The 14716-nt window shown below is 55.4% G+C and overlaps 1 protein-coding gene across 8 annotated transcripts in view; it reads left to right on the forward strand.

Moving 5' to 3' along the window:
• LDB3 (LIM domain binding 3) overlaps window positions 1-14716 on the forward strand; it is a 59713-nt gene that overhangs the window by 17239 nt on the left and 27758 nt on the right. For 4 of the 8 annotated variants that reach the window (XM_032312843.1, XM_032312846.1, XM_032312845.1 and 1 more), the window contains 2 exons: window positions 4243-4412; window positions 4845-4881. In XM_032312843.1, the coding sequence (XP_032168734.1) occupies window positions 4243-4412; window positions 4845-4881 (207 nt within the window). Of the gene's footprint in view, window positions 1-1518; window positions 1534-4242; window positions 4413-4844; window positions 4882-10811; window positions 11613-14716 lie in introns of those variants that run through there. The other 4 variants (XM_032312844.1, XM_032312847.1, XM_032312849.1 and 1 more) reach the window with 3 other exon arrangements.

Genomic DNA, 14716 nt, shown 5'->3' on the forward strand with positions numbered 1-14716 from the left:
TGGACAAATCATCTGAGGTACTGGTTGTAGTCAGCCCACGGCAGAGCCTGGGAAGCACCCAGGACTCAGGGAAGCCCAATCTCAAGGCAATGAGATTTAAGGCATCCTTGGTTCTCAGAATTTGCCTGTTAGCAATGGTTGAGGAACTCGAGTGTTAAATAGGGAAAGAGTTGGCTGGGAATCATTTGTGGGGGGAAAAAACCGCTAATAGTGCAAATGGTAATAGGGACCTCACTCCCTCTTACTTTCTCTGTCTCTCATAGTCTCTCTGTATCTCTCTCTCCCTGTATGTGTCTCCCCATCTCTGTCTCTTTCTGTCTCTCTGTCTCTATCTTTCTGTCCTTCTTTCTCTCACACAAACATTCGTATTGTTTTCTACTTGAGAATATCATTGTTAACTTTCAGAATTGACTGGTAATCTCTTTGGGCAACATCTTATCCCCAAGTCAGGACCTTAAGCAACTCAAAGCAAGAAATCTTAAAATGATGGTTGTATTTTTTTTTTTTTTCCGAAGCTAGGAAAAACAGATGTTTGTAAGAGAGATTAAAGGGTTCAAAAGCCCCAGATAACTCTGATAGTGCTTGGCCTTTGCAGAACTCAGCCCTGGTGGCCATGATGGTACCTGTAGTTACAAGGGGGAGGCTCCAGGGGACAAAGGATGGAACAGTGTGCGGACACTTCTCCTCTTCCGTGCACAGTGCTTCCGTGGGCCACCAGGGGGCAGAATTTGCTTGCCCTGGAGCCCTGAGTCTCAAACCCACCAGGTTCTGAGCTGTAGCTCTTTGCAGAACTGTGGAGAGTGTTATTTCTTTAATCCCACCATTCAAAGCAGAAAATATGACCACGTAAGTCTCAAAACACAACCAGTTGCTCATGTGTACCCAGGAAAACAAGGCTGCCTGACTAAGCCAAAAAGCTAACAGGGATTTCCTGTTAACATTTGTTTGCCTGTGTGTCCTTGGTGTGCCCTTAAGAGCGGTAAGGTTGCCAGAGGGAAATTCAGTGGAAAATAATGGAAGAACTGCTCTTCACTAACTTTATATATTCTTTGTCTTGGCAAAAAGACTACTATCATTTGGTTTCACCACTATTTCTTTCTTTTTTTTTTTTTTTTAACATGACGCAACATTGACCTAACCTAGGCTTCTCAGAGTGCCTCTCCCACCTTCCTCCTGTCCCCTCCCCTCCCCTCGCCCTCCCCTCACCCTCCCTTCCCTGTGTGCCTGGGAAGCAACCTGCTTTCCCCTTCCTTCTAACTTCGCCCTGCTGGGCTGATGCGTCTGTGGTACCAGGGGGTAGGAGCCGTCCTGTGCCGTAAGGTGCTCCGTTTCTGCTGTTAATGTCCATGATTCCTTCCTCACTGACAGTTTTCTTTTTGTCTCTTTCTCTTCCTCCTTTATCCACCCCACTCCCCTAACTCATTTCTGACCCTAAACCCGCTCCCTTGTGTGTGCGCGGCCCCTCTGCCATCCGCTGATGGACACGCACTCACTGCTGGGCTTTCTTCTGCTTGGCAGGGCGTCGCCGCTGGCGTAAGTAGACTCCACACTGTCTGTTCCGCGTTGTGGTCGTCTGTCTGGTCGAGGGATGGTGTGTGGGTTTGGTGGGATATGTCTGAGGACAGCGGTTCTGTCCATGTTTCTCCTCACACCCACCTCACAGCCAAACGACATGCTCAGGAGACTATACAGGCAAGTGCTTTTGGGCTTTGCCTCCAGTAATGTCACTATGAACATGGAAATCAGAGCAGTGACATCACACTGCCTCTCCTGCACCCAAGGCTGGGAGTGGATCTCTGGGCTATGCTTTGCGGCAGCTCCTGTCTGCTCTGGGACAGCAGAGACCTGAATGTCAGAATCCACGTGGGGCCATTATTCAGGGAAGGAGTGATGAGGGGGCCTCTTGGAGGCCATTCCCTAGGATCCTCAGGGATCTGAAGGAGCCAGCACCTGCCAGTATCATCCATGGGAGGCCAAAGATGAGTCAGATTTGAGGGCAGTGGACAGTGGGTAAGTGTCTAGAGGTGACCTTGATGTTGTGGTAACTGTGACATGTATTTGGTGGCAAGAAGACCATTACTGGGAGTGGCTCCAGAGTCGCCTCAGACCCAGGGTCCCAGGACTATAGGGCCTGTTCCATCCTTTCTCTGTACATATTCTCCTGGAGTCCTGGAGTCTCAAAAGGAACAGGAATTCCCTCATCTGACTCCCAGGGGCTGTCGTGGCAACAACACAAATCCCTGGTCTTTGCACAGCACCGTGGAAAGTGGAGCTAGCAATGTGAATCCCAAGGGACTCACCCCTGGGAACTTTCTGAGCCCCTGGAGCTGTGGAAGGAACAGGGGAGTGTCTCAAGGGCACATTCCAGGAAAATGGTAGCAAACACCTTCCATCCACTTTCTGGACCGAACAGCTGTGTGTAGGCAGATTCAAGGGCAGGGCCTGGCCTTGGGTCTATACCTTCCCTCTTCCGCTGCTCAATCCTCACTTCCTCCTTCTCCCTTCTAGCAGACCGGGGAGTCCTGCTTCTTTCCTACTGTACCTCTCACTCGAAGGCAGCAGACCTGCCTCTGCTCCTCCCTATGCCAAAAATGGCCTCTTGCACGAGACCCCACTGTCTCCTCTGCTTTCTGGGCATCCCCAGCCTCCCTGCTGCTGGACCCTGGAAGGATCTGCTGGTCTTCCCCATCTGATCTGAGGTGGACAGTAGCTCAAGCTCCTGGGGGGCCGGGCAGACCCTTCAGGGAAGTAGGGGCAGCTCCATGCAGTCTTGGTCACCTTTTGTCACCTTTCTCCACCTCTGCTCTTAGAACCCACTCTGAGCCTGACACTGAGGACCAATCTTGAGGGACTCCCAGTCTTGGGAAAGTAGGCCAGTGCTTCCTTCCAGCTCCTTGCAGAGAGGCTAAAAGATGTGGGCGCTGGGGAGGTCCCTCTCCCAGCCAGCTGGCCCTTTGGAGGGCAGGTAGAGGTGGCCATAGCAACAGGCAAATGGAGACTTCACAGAGTGAGTCCCTGGGCTGGGCCATGTCTCCAGGTGTGGAGCATCTGGGGTGAGCAAGGCCCCAGTGGGCAGAAGTTGCTTCTCTCAGCCATTTTTGCTGAAGATAATTTGATGGAAAGGACTGTGGGGTGGGACGCAGGAAGCCTGGGCTCTGACCCAACAGGGTCCCTACATGCTGTCAGCTGGAGCTAGCCTCTCTGAACCTCAGTTTCAGCATCTCTAAGAAGAGAGGGCTGGGCCGCTGGTCCATAGGCTGGGGAGTCAGGCCGTCACTGCTGTGAACTTGACTCAAGTCCACCCTAATTCCTTGGAGTGTGGGTTGGACAGTCAGGATCCTCCAGCTCTCACTGGCCAGGGTAAGTGGGCACCTGTAAGATGCCCTGCAGTCTGATTCAGGTTGGGAGATCCTGGACCCAAGAGATTCTGGGGTTCCTTCTGGCTCTGATCTGGGATTCATTCATTTAAGTAAGTTTTGAGCACCTGCCATGTGCCTAAAGGAGTCTAAGGTCACCAGTTCCTCCTCCGAAGGCCGTGTTGCTCTGGAGCAGAGGACTAATGACCTTCCCTGCAGCTCTTCCCCCAGCTCCCCAGGCCAGAACCCCCCTGCCCATCTACAGGTAACGCCAGCCCATCAGACTTGTTGCCTTGTTTCTCACGCCAACTCCCCACCAAGCCTGCCCGTGTTTGCTGAACAGGAGGCCCCCACTCCTCTTCTGGGTCAGGTCTGGCACTGGTGGCTCCCTGTTTGGATCCAACAGTGTGCAGGGGACAAAGGACTGACCCTGAAGAAGCCTCTGAGTCCCTGCAAAAGGCCCGTTGTCACCCAGCCCCAAACTCAGGAATTGTTCAGAGAGGTTGAAATTATTTCAAGAGACCTATTCTGCCTCTTCTTCCCTTAAAAGAGATACAGCCCTCCCCACTGGGGTAGGCGGCAGTAGCTATGGGAGTGGGTTTTCAGGTCTGTGTGTGGAGTCAGCCCAGGGTGGGGTGTGGGCGTGGCCGAAGGGATCCGTGAGGAATTGCTGTGGCCTCTCTGAGCACTGAGGACCCAGGCCAAGCCTTTGTCACAGGCTTTCGGATGGCAGTGGGTGGAGGGCACAGCGGGTTGAGAAAAGCAGGGGCCACCAACTGGTGTGTAGGGTGTAAGGGTGCAAGTGGATGAGCCGCGGCGGGGAGTGCAGGAGGACAGGAGCAGGCCTCCAGCCTTGCCCTCACTCACGCTTCTCTCTGACCTGCAGGAGCCTTCCTATTAAAGACCTTGCCGTGGACAGTGCCTCCCCCGTGTACCAGGCCGTGATTAAGAACCAGAACAAGCCGGAAGACGAGGCTGACGAGTGGGCCCGACGCTCTTCCAACCTGCAGTCTCGCTCTTTCCGTATCTTGGCCCAGATGACGGGGACAGAATACAGTAAGTGGGGCTGGGGGTGGGGGAGGGGCGCGGGCAGGGGAGATGCAGAGGGGCCCACAACAGCCAGGCTGTCAAACCCCTGCCCTTGAAGATGAGCTGGTCTTGTCAGATAACTAGTGGCCTGCTGACGGCTCTGGGCCCCTTGGGGCAGGCTGCTGAATGACATGGGCCCTCTGCCCAGGTCTCTAACTGCAGTGGGGGCAGCCACATGCCATGTGATGACCCAGAGCTGGGATAAGAGGACCTCAAAAGCCACACCTTGGACTACTCCCTCCCAATGGCAGCATTTCCTATGGTCTCCCCCTGCCCTCTGCCCAGCACACAGTCTTCCCCTGCCACGGTTTACAGGCTGGGGGCAATCACTGTTCAGTCTTCGGTGGGGACTCCTACGTTTCCTGCGATTCCTCCTAATCGACAATTTTCTTCCCACAGTGCAAGACCCTGATGAAGAAGCTTTACGACGGTCAAGGTAAGTGCCCGGACTCAGGTTCTGTGGCCTTGTCCCTCCTAACTCAACCCCTCCCCAGGCAGCTCCCAGGTCACATGACTCATGGAAGGAAACTCTCAAGTTTATGTATTTGGAAGCTCCTGGCCCCTGCAGGGCTCCAGCAGACCCTGGCTTGGGGCCTTCGTCCCAGGTCACTGAGCTTGGTGCCTGGAGCAGAGTCTCAATCCCCTGGGCCCAGGCTGCAGGAATAAGGATTCTGGGCTCTCCTGGCTCTGTCCCTGGGCAGGGGGCAGGGCTGCTTTGGCCTTTGCTGGGCTGTTGAGAATGAGGGCATCTCTCCCTGTGAGGGCACCGGGCCAGCAGCCTTGCCTGCGCGCTCCGCTCAGTGCCTGTCCCCTGTGAGTCTGGAGGCTGGGCACAGGGAAGCAGGCATGTGGAGGGCTGTGCTGGGCACGGGTACCTCACTTAGGATTCACCTGTCCATACCTACACTGAGGTATTAGTTCCATTGATTGCTCCAAGCACAGTGGCTGCTGCTAGGCTGAGTGTCTTGGGTTATGTTCCCCTGAAGGTGGCAGGCCTGAGGCCATAGCCACTAACCTACCACCTGCATCCAGGTGCTCACGGGCCCGGGCACACTGCCCTGAAACCCACTGGAACCTGCTAGGGTCTTCTGTGGTGAGGCCTGGGGCCCCGTATGATTGTGTTTGTACTTGCGGCAGCAAATGTGCGTGCTCTTCCTGGGAGAGTCTGCCTCGGGGGTGCGTTCTGTGGCGGCCTCCCCGTAAGGCGCTGGGGCTCAGAGGGGCTCTGGTACGTGGGTCCAGGCTTTCTGTACTTGGCTAACCGGCATGTAGTGATCTCAGGATTGCGTGGACAGTGGGGCTCTGGGGTCAGCTCAGAGTTGACAGGGGCTTTTATTTTCTGACCTCTATTTATGCCAGTCCAAACTGTTCTCACTTTTTGGCTGGGGCATCCAAGGGAAAGCGTGGTCCTCCCAGGCCTGCTTAAAATGGCCTGTAGTTCCAGTCACAGTTGTTAACCCTTTAGTGCCCGCACGGTGTCTACATAAAGCCCCAATGGGAAGACACGAGATTTCGCTCAATAGATAGTACCTAGCTACTTGAAGTGTGACCGAGCTGTCAGCCGTCCCCACTCCCAGGCTCCATGGCACTCTGTTGTTTTTTTCCACCTCCTCTTTGAAGCCACCCATATGAATGCTTTGATGAGGAGTGTAGTTCCCCAACAGAGGGGCTTACTGCCCACCAACAGCACACACACACACACACACACACACACACACACACACACAGCAAATAGCCTTCTATCAGGAAGCCTGCAGCGTGTTTTCTCTCCCTCGTGTGAGACAGAGCCCTGCCCCTGGAGTGAGTACTTCTGAGGACATTTCGTTCTCCTGGCCGGGCACTCTGAGCTCACACCTCACCAACCAGGCACGGTCTAGAAGGCAGAACCTCCGTCTCTCATATTTCCCTGGGAGTATGCAGGCTCTGCAAAGTTCTTGAGTGAGAACACCAAAGCTCGAAAGAAGGGTTGTGTCCAGGCCTCACTGGTCATTCCCTCCTTTCAGAAGCATCTTCCAGGGCCTGTTCTGCCTAGGCCTGGAGATATGTGGGCAGATCAGTCCTTCCCCCTGGGGCCTAATCCCACAGGAGCCTGGCTCAGCCCCCAGAAGAAGGCTGCTGCACGTCTTAGAGCCTCTTGCCAGCTATTGCAGGGTTTTCTGTAGGGAAATCTTGGAAAGAGAGCCCAAATAGAGGCTCCATCCTGCTTCCCCCTCAGTTCTGGACACACACACACACACACACCACCACCACCCCACCCCCCACCCCCGGAGAAAAAATAGCTTCCCCCACAGAGACCCACTGGGGTCTCTGGCCGGGCTGTGAAGCTTCAGGGACAAGACTTCTACCCAGGACTGGAGGGGCAGAAGCCTCCTGCTCCACTCCCTTTTCCTGACTTTAATCTCCAGGAAGTAGTCCTCAGAGCCTTCCACAAAATGTGCATTCTCCCCGTGGTCGGTGGAGGTGGGCGTGCAATCTCATCTCACTGAATCACAAGCAGCCAGAGGCCCCGGGAGTAAGGCTTGTGCTGGGTGCAGTGCTCCCGTTCTGTTTGTGATTAAGGTCTGCGGAGGGACTGTGGTCCCTGATCATACCCTGGGGTCACCCGAGTGGCTATCTAAGCAGCAGGAAGCACGCTTGTCCCCACCCTGGGTCTGGGTTGGTCAGGGATCTTGCTCCCCAGGGGGACTGTGCCCCATTCCCATGTCAGAAGCTGCACGCCCACACCCTGCTGACCCGTCCTGTCCACCGAGGGGGCCCACGTCCTTCTCTTCCTCCCAGTTCAGCAGCACGGACAGGAAGGGATCTCAGAAGGCTGTCTCCCCAGGGAGGTATCCCAGCACACCACTTCCAAATAGCAGACTCCAGCCGAGCCTGAGTTTGCCGACACTGGGGCCTGGGCAACAGCCTGTATAGGCCTGTACACGTGCAGAGGGGCTTTCTTCTTCCTACTGCTGTGGGTGGGGCAGGGGTGGGGGGGGCGGTGGAGACAGGCAGGAATGCTGTGAGCAGAGGCTCTGTACCAGGTGCGGTGGCCCTGCTGGCCTCACCAGCAGGGGGCAGTCTGCCTGTCCCAGGACTCTGCATCCTCTCCCCTCACAGAGTGTCTCTGCTTCACTTCCCAGGTCTGCCCTGCTCCCCACGCCAACCCTGCAATAGTTCTATAGTAGTGCATAGCTCTGCTCTCCTCTCCTCAGGGTCCTGGCTCTTGACACTGAAGGTGTCCCCCACATCTGGTAGCAGCAGGTGGCTTCCCTCCGAGGCTCCCGTGCCCACCTGCTGGCCAGCCCAAGGCAGAGTCTAATCTCCAGGGACCCTCTCCTTCCAGGCGAGGCAGGGTGGGCCCCTAAATAGCCCAGACATCTTTTGTGGACTTGGCCCCCTCCTTGGAAGGACCCCAGCATCTTAGCAAACTCTCCAGGCAGACTGAAATAGCAGCTCTTGCCAGCTCCTACGGGGGTGCAGGGAGTACGGGGGCTCCTGGCCTCCGTCTGAAGTAGCAGAGCACAAACCAGACCTCCCTCCAAGAGCTGAGCCTCTAATCTCAGAGAGGTCACCACAGCTTCTGTCGGACTTGGGGCAAGCGCTCCGGGGGTCTGATAGCTCAGAAGGTCAGCCCCACGTGGGGCTGCGCTGATGAGGGTGGACGTGAAGGCGAGCCTAGTTTGTCCCAGGCAGGGTCCGAATCTTTGAGGCCTCAGGTTCCCAGTGCTTGGGCGTGACCATCCCAGAGGACCCCAGTGTGTAACCCAGACATCCCCTCCCCCCCTGCTTGTAGCTCAACCGTCTTATAAGTGCGATTTCTGCCTTTACGCAATGCTCACCTGTGTGAAGAACTCAGCCCCTCTCTTAGACCCCAAGGGTTAAGGAAGAAAGTTGATTTGAGTGACAAGTTCACAGAGGAGTCGGAGGGGAGGGGGGCCCTTGCACCCTCCTCCACAAACAGCATAAAAACTCTTCTAAGTCCCTACTCCACGGTGCCCCCCACCCAAGGTTCTTTTTCCTCTCCCTCCCATACTTCCAGCCGAGCTCAGGCACCTACCAGTTCGTCCCTCCTCCCCACTGTGGCCTCCCTGGGCAAGCACCCAGGGTCCTTTTCCCTCCCTCCCTGTGCACAGTCAGCTCTGGCCCAGCTCCTGTGGCTGACTCCCCTGGGGCCAGCCCAGCTCAGAGCCCTCCCCCATAGGGAAACTTCACACAGATGGCAAAAGTCACCTGCACTTTGTGGATTTTTTATTCTTGGTGGTCTGCCCGCCTAGCAAGTCCGAAAACCACACTGGAGAAACCAGCACCCTCCCTGGGTATCCCTGAGAAACCCCCATGGGTGTCCTAGGACTTCTCCTTCCTCTCCTTCCAGCTCTCCCCTCTCTCTGCTCCGTCTCTTCTTTCCTCCCCTGGATCCTCTCTTGGGCAGGCTGTAAATTTACCAACAACTGCAAGCAGAGCTTGCTAGAGTCTCCGACTCTCGGGGACTATCTCCGAGCCTGTCACTGAGCACTGATGACAATGGCTGTGAACCTGGCTGGACAGACTGGCCATGTCTCTGTCCTGGGTGGCCTCTATGGGATGGTCGATTGTTGCCGCACACCCTGCTGCCATCAGGGCCCCTGCTTCTGCTGTCTTCCTTCTTCCTCCCCAACCTCGGAGAGGTCCTGGTTAGCTCACAGCTCTGCTGCTGACTTCCCGCGTGGTTTTAGGCCGTTCACACGATGTCTCTGGGCCTTCGCTTCCTGTTGGTATCAGGAAAGTTTGGTCTGGAACAGTGGTTTTCCAGTACGTTGGCAGTCGAACAGAATCTTCCGCAGAGACACAGCACGCAGCATGCATACACTCCACGTGTAGAGGGGGAGACTGTAATGCAGACGGGGGTGGTATAAAATGTGTATGTGGGGATGCGGGACGGCTAGAGAAATGTAAGACCAGCACTGCCCCATCTCTGATTTTCAGAGACCTAACGCTGATCTTCCTGACCTTTGTACGCTGGCAATTCATTTATTAAACTACTTATTTTGAGATCATCGCAGATTGGCATGCAGTTGTAAGAAATAATATGGAGAGGTCCTCGATACCCTTTATCCCCCATGATAACACCTTGCAAAACTACAGAACAAAATCACAACAAGCCTGTGGGCACTGGGATAGCCAAACACAGAGTATTTCCATCACTTCAAGGCTTCTCCCCCTGTTGCCCATGTATCACTACACCCACCTCCCTACCGTGCACACCGTCTCCCTGACCTGTGGCAACCACCAATCTGTTAACTATTCTCCACTTCTTTAGTTTTATCATTTCAAGTCTGTTGTGTATATGGAATCATACAGTCCGTGACCTTGTGGGATTGGCTTTTCTCTGTCAACCTGGTTTCCCCGGGGATTTAGCCAAGTTAGAGAGTGTACCAATGCTTCGTTCATCTCTTTTTATTACTGAATAGTATTCCATGGTCTGGATGTAGCAAATAATTTTTAAAAGGAGTTTTAAACACAATCCAGGTTAAACACACCATGTTTGTGGCCAGATGTGGGCCTCTGGGCCACCAATGTGCACTTCTGGTCTGGAGGCGATTAGCGGTCCCTCCAGCCTGGAAGGTCTAGGGTTCTGGCATCTGTGGCACTTGCATTTCCCCAGGCACACACTCTCCTTTGTGTTTGCATTTCTAGCTGCGCCTTGCCTGTTTTGTGTTGCGCCTTGGCTGAGCAGGCTGTGGGGGGAGCCGCGGAGGCCCTGTGGGTGGGAAGTTGTGGGAAGTCCTGGTTCTCTGTAGGTGTGCCCTTGGTCTCGTGAGGATGTGCTGCACGTGTGTACCTGGCTGTGTTCAGGGCTGGGCGGGTGCAGGCAGTTGGTGGTATGTGAAGGCTTCTGTCTGGGAACAGAGAAGGCTTGGCAGAGGCCAGGGAAGCATAGGAAGGTGACAGGTCTGCTCACCAAATCTCATCATGGGAACAGGCGTTCCTCTTTCTTGATGCCCAGCCTGGGGACAGAGACCATGCTAGGCCCACCTGCCAATGTGGTTCAGTCCCGAGAGCCAAAGCAGCCTTGCCCAGCCCTCACCACGTGGGCCAGGGAGAACCCAGAGGCCCACCCCCTTGCCCAGCCGGCTCTTAGGCCCACTAGCCAGGTCCTTTCTCTGTGGCTTCCTTCTTATTCCACTAAGGGACTCTAGTCCCTCAATCCTGGTCCTTGGGACTCTAGTCTTGTCCCAAACCTGGAAAGTACTCCGTGGGTGGCCAAGCCTCTCCAAACCAAACTCCCTCCTCCCATGCCCCCTGCCCGAGCTGTCAGACAGGGGAATGGGACACATCCCCTAACCCCTTTCTTTCTTTCTCTCTTCTCTCTGTCTCTGTCTCTGTCTCTCTCTCTCTGTGCCACAGGGAAAGGTTTGAAACGGAACGTAACAGCCCACGTTTTGCCAAATTGCGCAACTGGCATCATGGCCTTTCGGCCCAAATCCTTAATGTTAAAAGCTAAAAGGCTATCTGGAATGCCCCCACTCCTCTCAGGCTGGACACCCCCCCAACCCCCCACACAGTTCTGGCATGTGAGCCCCACGGTGATGCTTGAGAATGTACAACTGTGCTGGGGGGCACCTTTGATAGAAACCTTCAGCAGTTCTGTTCTCTGCCCACCCCAGAGCTGACAGCCGAGGCCCAGCGCCACACAGCTCCACGCCCACTCCTGCCCCCCCAGTGCCACCCTCACCACACCCCACCCCCATGGGCCCACGCCTCTGCTCCCCTGCCCGGGGCCTCAGCCATAGATCAGAGAGGACATGGCAGGGTTGGCTGGCATAGTACCGCAGACCCAAGGGAAACAGAATGTGCCCCTGGGCCATTTCCCACCCCCCCTTAGCTCCTAAGAGAGGCAGTCTGCCCTAGTGCCGTCCTGGAATAAGCTGCCTCTAGGTCAGGGTCCCAGGAAGAGGCCAACCCGCCCTGACCCCCGCCCCCCGGCCCCACTCTCTCTCTTCCTGCCCTTTGGAGCCCAGGCAGCCCAGAACTAGGCTCTCTGTGGAGGAAATGGAAGCCCCAGGGTAGACAAGGTAGAGGCCCCTCCAGGCTGTGGTGAGATTGGGGTGTGCGCTCTCCTCTCTGTGCTGTGTGCGATGGCTCCCTAGTACTCTCTTCTGTACATATATGCATGCTTGTTCTGAAATAAAGAGGATTTAAAATGAACCAAACCAGCCCCAGTCATGCTGTGCCTGTGTGCGTACCACTCAAGGGGGTGTTCTGAGATGGGGAGAGGACAGGCACTCCCTGAAAAGGGGCTCAGCGGTGCCTGCTGGGGCTGGAACCCAGTGCAGCTCTGCCTGACTGCCTCTGACTTCCTGACTCGGGGGCCCCCCTGGGCTGGTGGAGCTCAGGGGACGGTGAATGGTGGCTGGGAGTCTGTGCTACGGGCCCACAGGGCAGCTATAGCCTCCCAGAGGGCAGTGGGGAGGGGGGGGGGGTAAGGTTCTGGAATGTCTCCTACTCCCCTCCCATACCCAGCCACACCAGCAGGCCTACGGATCAGAAATCATCCCCATCCCCGGGTTGCTGCAAGCCCCTGGCCCAGGAAGATGCTGTCATGCTCAGACCTGGTTCAGGAAGCGAGGAAAGGGCTTGCCCAGACTGAAGAGCCACTCACACGGGAACTGCTGGGGGACCTCAGTGGGCTGACGCCATGACTGAGAGGAGAGGAGGGGGGGTCCTTGGGCTTGCTGAAGCTTTGCTTAGGCGGCAGGCAGGTGTGGAAGACCCCCAGCTTGACCTTGCGTCTAGCCCCAGCCACCTGCAGCCTTGTCCTTGTCCTGAGCATTTAGGAAGGTCCAGGCTGGCCGGCTCATGTCTTCCCTACACACCTGCCCACCCATCAGCCTGTCCCTTGATTGAGGGAACCATAGGGAACCAAAAACAAAGGCAGATGTGAAGGTCCATCTCCCAGGGCTCCCCAACTGTCCCTCCCTATGGCTGGACTGGCCAGAGAAGTCTCTCCCATTCCCACTGGCTGGGCAAAGGCTTTCTTTCTGCCTCTAGGGACTTGGCAATCCCACCTGGAAGGGATGGCCAAGGGGGAGAGGTCTATGCTGCCCACCGCGCTGAGATGCTCCCTGAAGCACCCTACCAGCCTACTCCACCTTGGACTCCCAAACCTTTCCTGCCTCTAGCAGTCTGAGTCCAGGGCCAGGACCAGGCAGGGCAAGTGGCTGGGGGATCAACAGGGAAGGGGAGATGTGGACTCCTGCTTGCATCAAGGCACCCTGGTGCGCCCCATATTTAGCTGACTTTTATTGAGGACATCCAAGGCCCAAGGGTAGGTTGTGGGGCCGTACGCTGCCAGACAGAGAGAAGTCCCAGGCAGTGGGTGTCTGAGGCTGACAGAGGACCACTAGTCAGAGCTGGTGACCTTGCAGCTGCTGTATTCAGCCTCTGCCTGCTGGATCTCTCTTGAAGCCCTGGAAGGCCCTCATTTGCTTTCCAGCCTGCCCAGTGTCCTCCCAATAACCCCGACCCCTGCACAAGCGCACTGGGAGCCCCAGGCCAGGGGACTGTATAAAGCCCTCTGGGGGATGCTGAGAAGAGATTTCCTCATCCAGCATTCTTTGTCTGTGGGCTTTAGTAAAGGCACCAAGTTGGCCAGATGTGGGTGCCAAAGGAATCAGAAAGGACCACTGTGGATGGTGGCTGACCACGATGCAAGGTTGGTCATGTGAGAGCCAGAGACAGGGAGCACCCTCCAAGCAGAGGTCTGAGAATGCTTTCTGGAAGAAAGTGTCTTCGTGTTTGATCTTCATGACTAGGTAGGACTGGAGCAAGTGCAGTTAGGGAAGGCTGAACAGGTGTTCTTCGCAGAGGGAACAGAGGTGCTTAGGAGAAGAAGGGTGTCCTAGAATCCCGAGTTAATCAGTTTGGCTGGAATGGATATTATGGGTAGTGGTCCAGAGCTGGGATGCCAGGGTGCTCTGTGTTCTGAAGGCCATGTAGGACTAGCAAAGTTTGCAGGGCTTCATTCACGCTATAGCCTATGGAGATTGCCAGACACTGTTCTTGAGGGGTGTCATTAGCTTAGACTATAATGACCCCAGGGCCCTTGGAGTTGTGTGTTGCAGCAGCGCAGCTGCAAAGGGATGTGGGCAGGGCTGCCCTGAGCCATAGCTATCAGGCTGCAAGATGGAATGCCAACTCGGTCTGTGGCAGTGTGAACAATTTCAAGACCAACCCCCTGACTGGTATTCTGCTATCATGCAATCAACCAAGATGTTCATTTCCCATTCTCTTAACTAAGACAAACAGCATCCTCACCTAAATACTGTCAATCCCCGCCCCCGACCGCACGATCAATCATAACACCTTCATCGTCACCCACAGTTCCAACCTGAGCCCAATGACCACAAAACCCAAGACCTAGCACCATCACCAATACCATCTGCACCCTTCCCATACATGTTGCCATCATCAATAAGAACATCAACCAAGCCCCACCACTCCCCCCATCAAGGGCCATCACCACTGAGCAGGGGCACAGGGCTGGCACGCTCCCCTTGCTGCCAACCAGGCTGAGGGAAGAGATGGGCTAAAAGGGGGACTAGCCAGGCTGTAAGTTTCCTCTGGCCATGCCCTCCCCCACACAGCTGTGATCATTTGAGTGTAACTGGCTTGGTGGTCTAGTCTGGTTTTTGCTTTGATATTTAAAGTGGATTATGACCAAGTCAAGAGGCGACTATTGAATTCTAGACCAGGCTGGGGTGATCTCATGGGTACTCTCTTCAGGACTGTAGCCAGGGCGTAATAAGTCCCCTACAGTGCTTGCTCTCTTGTACCTACTCCTTGGAGTTTCTGGGGGCCTGTGGAACTTCAGGCCAGAGTTGACCCAAACAAGAACCCAAAATCCTACAGGACACCCTCAGTGCCACCCCTACTTCTTCTAGGCCCTGGCTGCTTGGTGTCTGCCAACAGTGGGCCTAAACAGGATGTGAGGTCATGAATTTTCCTAGGGCCCCCATCCAGCTCCACCTTTGCCCCCCAGAATTCAGGTGTGTTTGGAGCTATGCCTGGGGAGAGCCACCAGGTAAGCTGGTCTGACAGAGAACTGGAGCAAAAGGGATAGGCAGAGCCAACTTCCTGTTTGTCCTACAGAATACAGTCTCTAACCCAGACATCTTCATCACTCTAGTCCTGAGTGGTGTCCTCAGTTCTCAGAAGCCCACCAGAAGCATGCAACAGGGGGACCAGGTGTCCTTTGTCAGCCTGAGTCATCCCAGCCTGCACCTGCTCACACCTTGAGCAGGGTCTGAGTG

Source organism: Mustela erminea, chromosome 14 (assembly GCF_009829155.1).
Source record: "Mustela erminea isolate mMusErm1 chromosome 14, mMusErm1.Pri, whole genome shotgun sequence".
NCBI classification, from domain to species: Eukaryota; Metazoa; Chordata; class Mammalia; order Carnivora; family Mustelidae; genus Mustela; species Mustela erminea.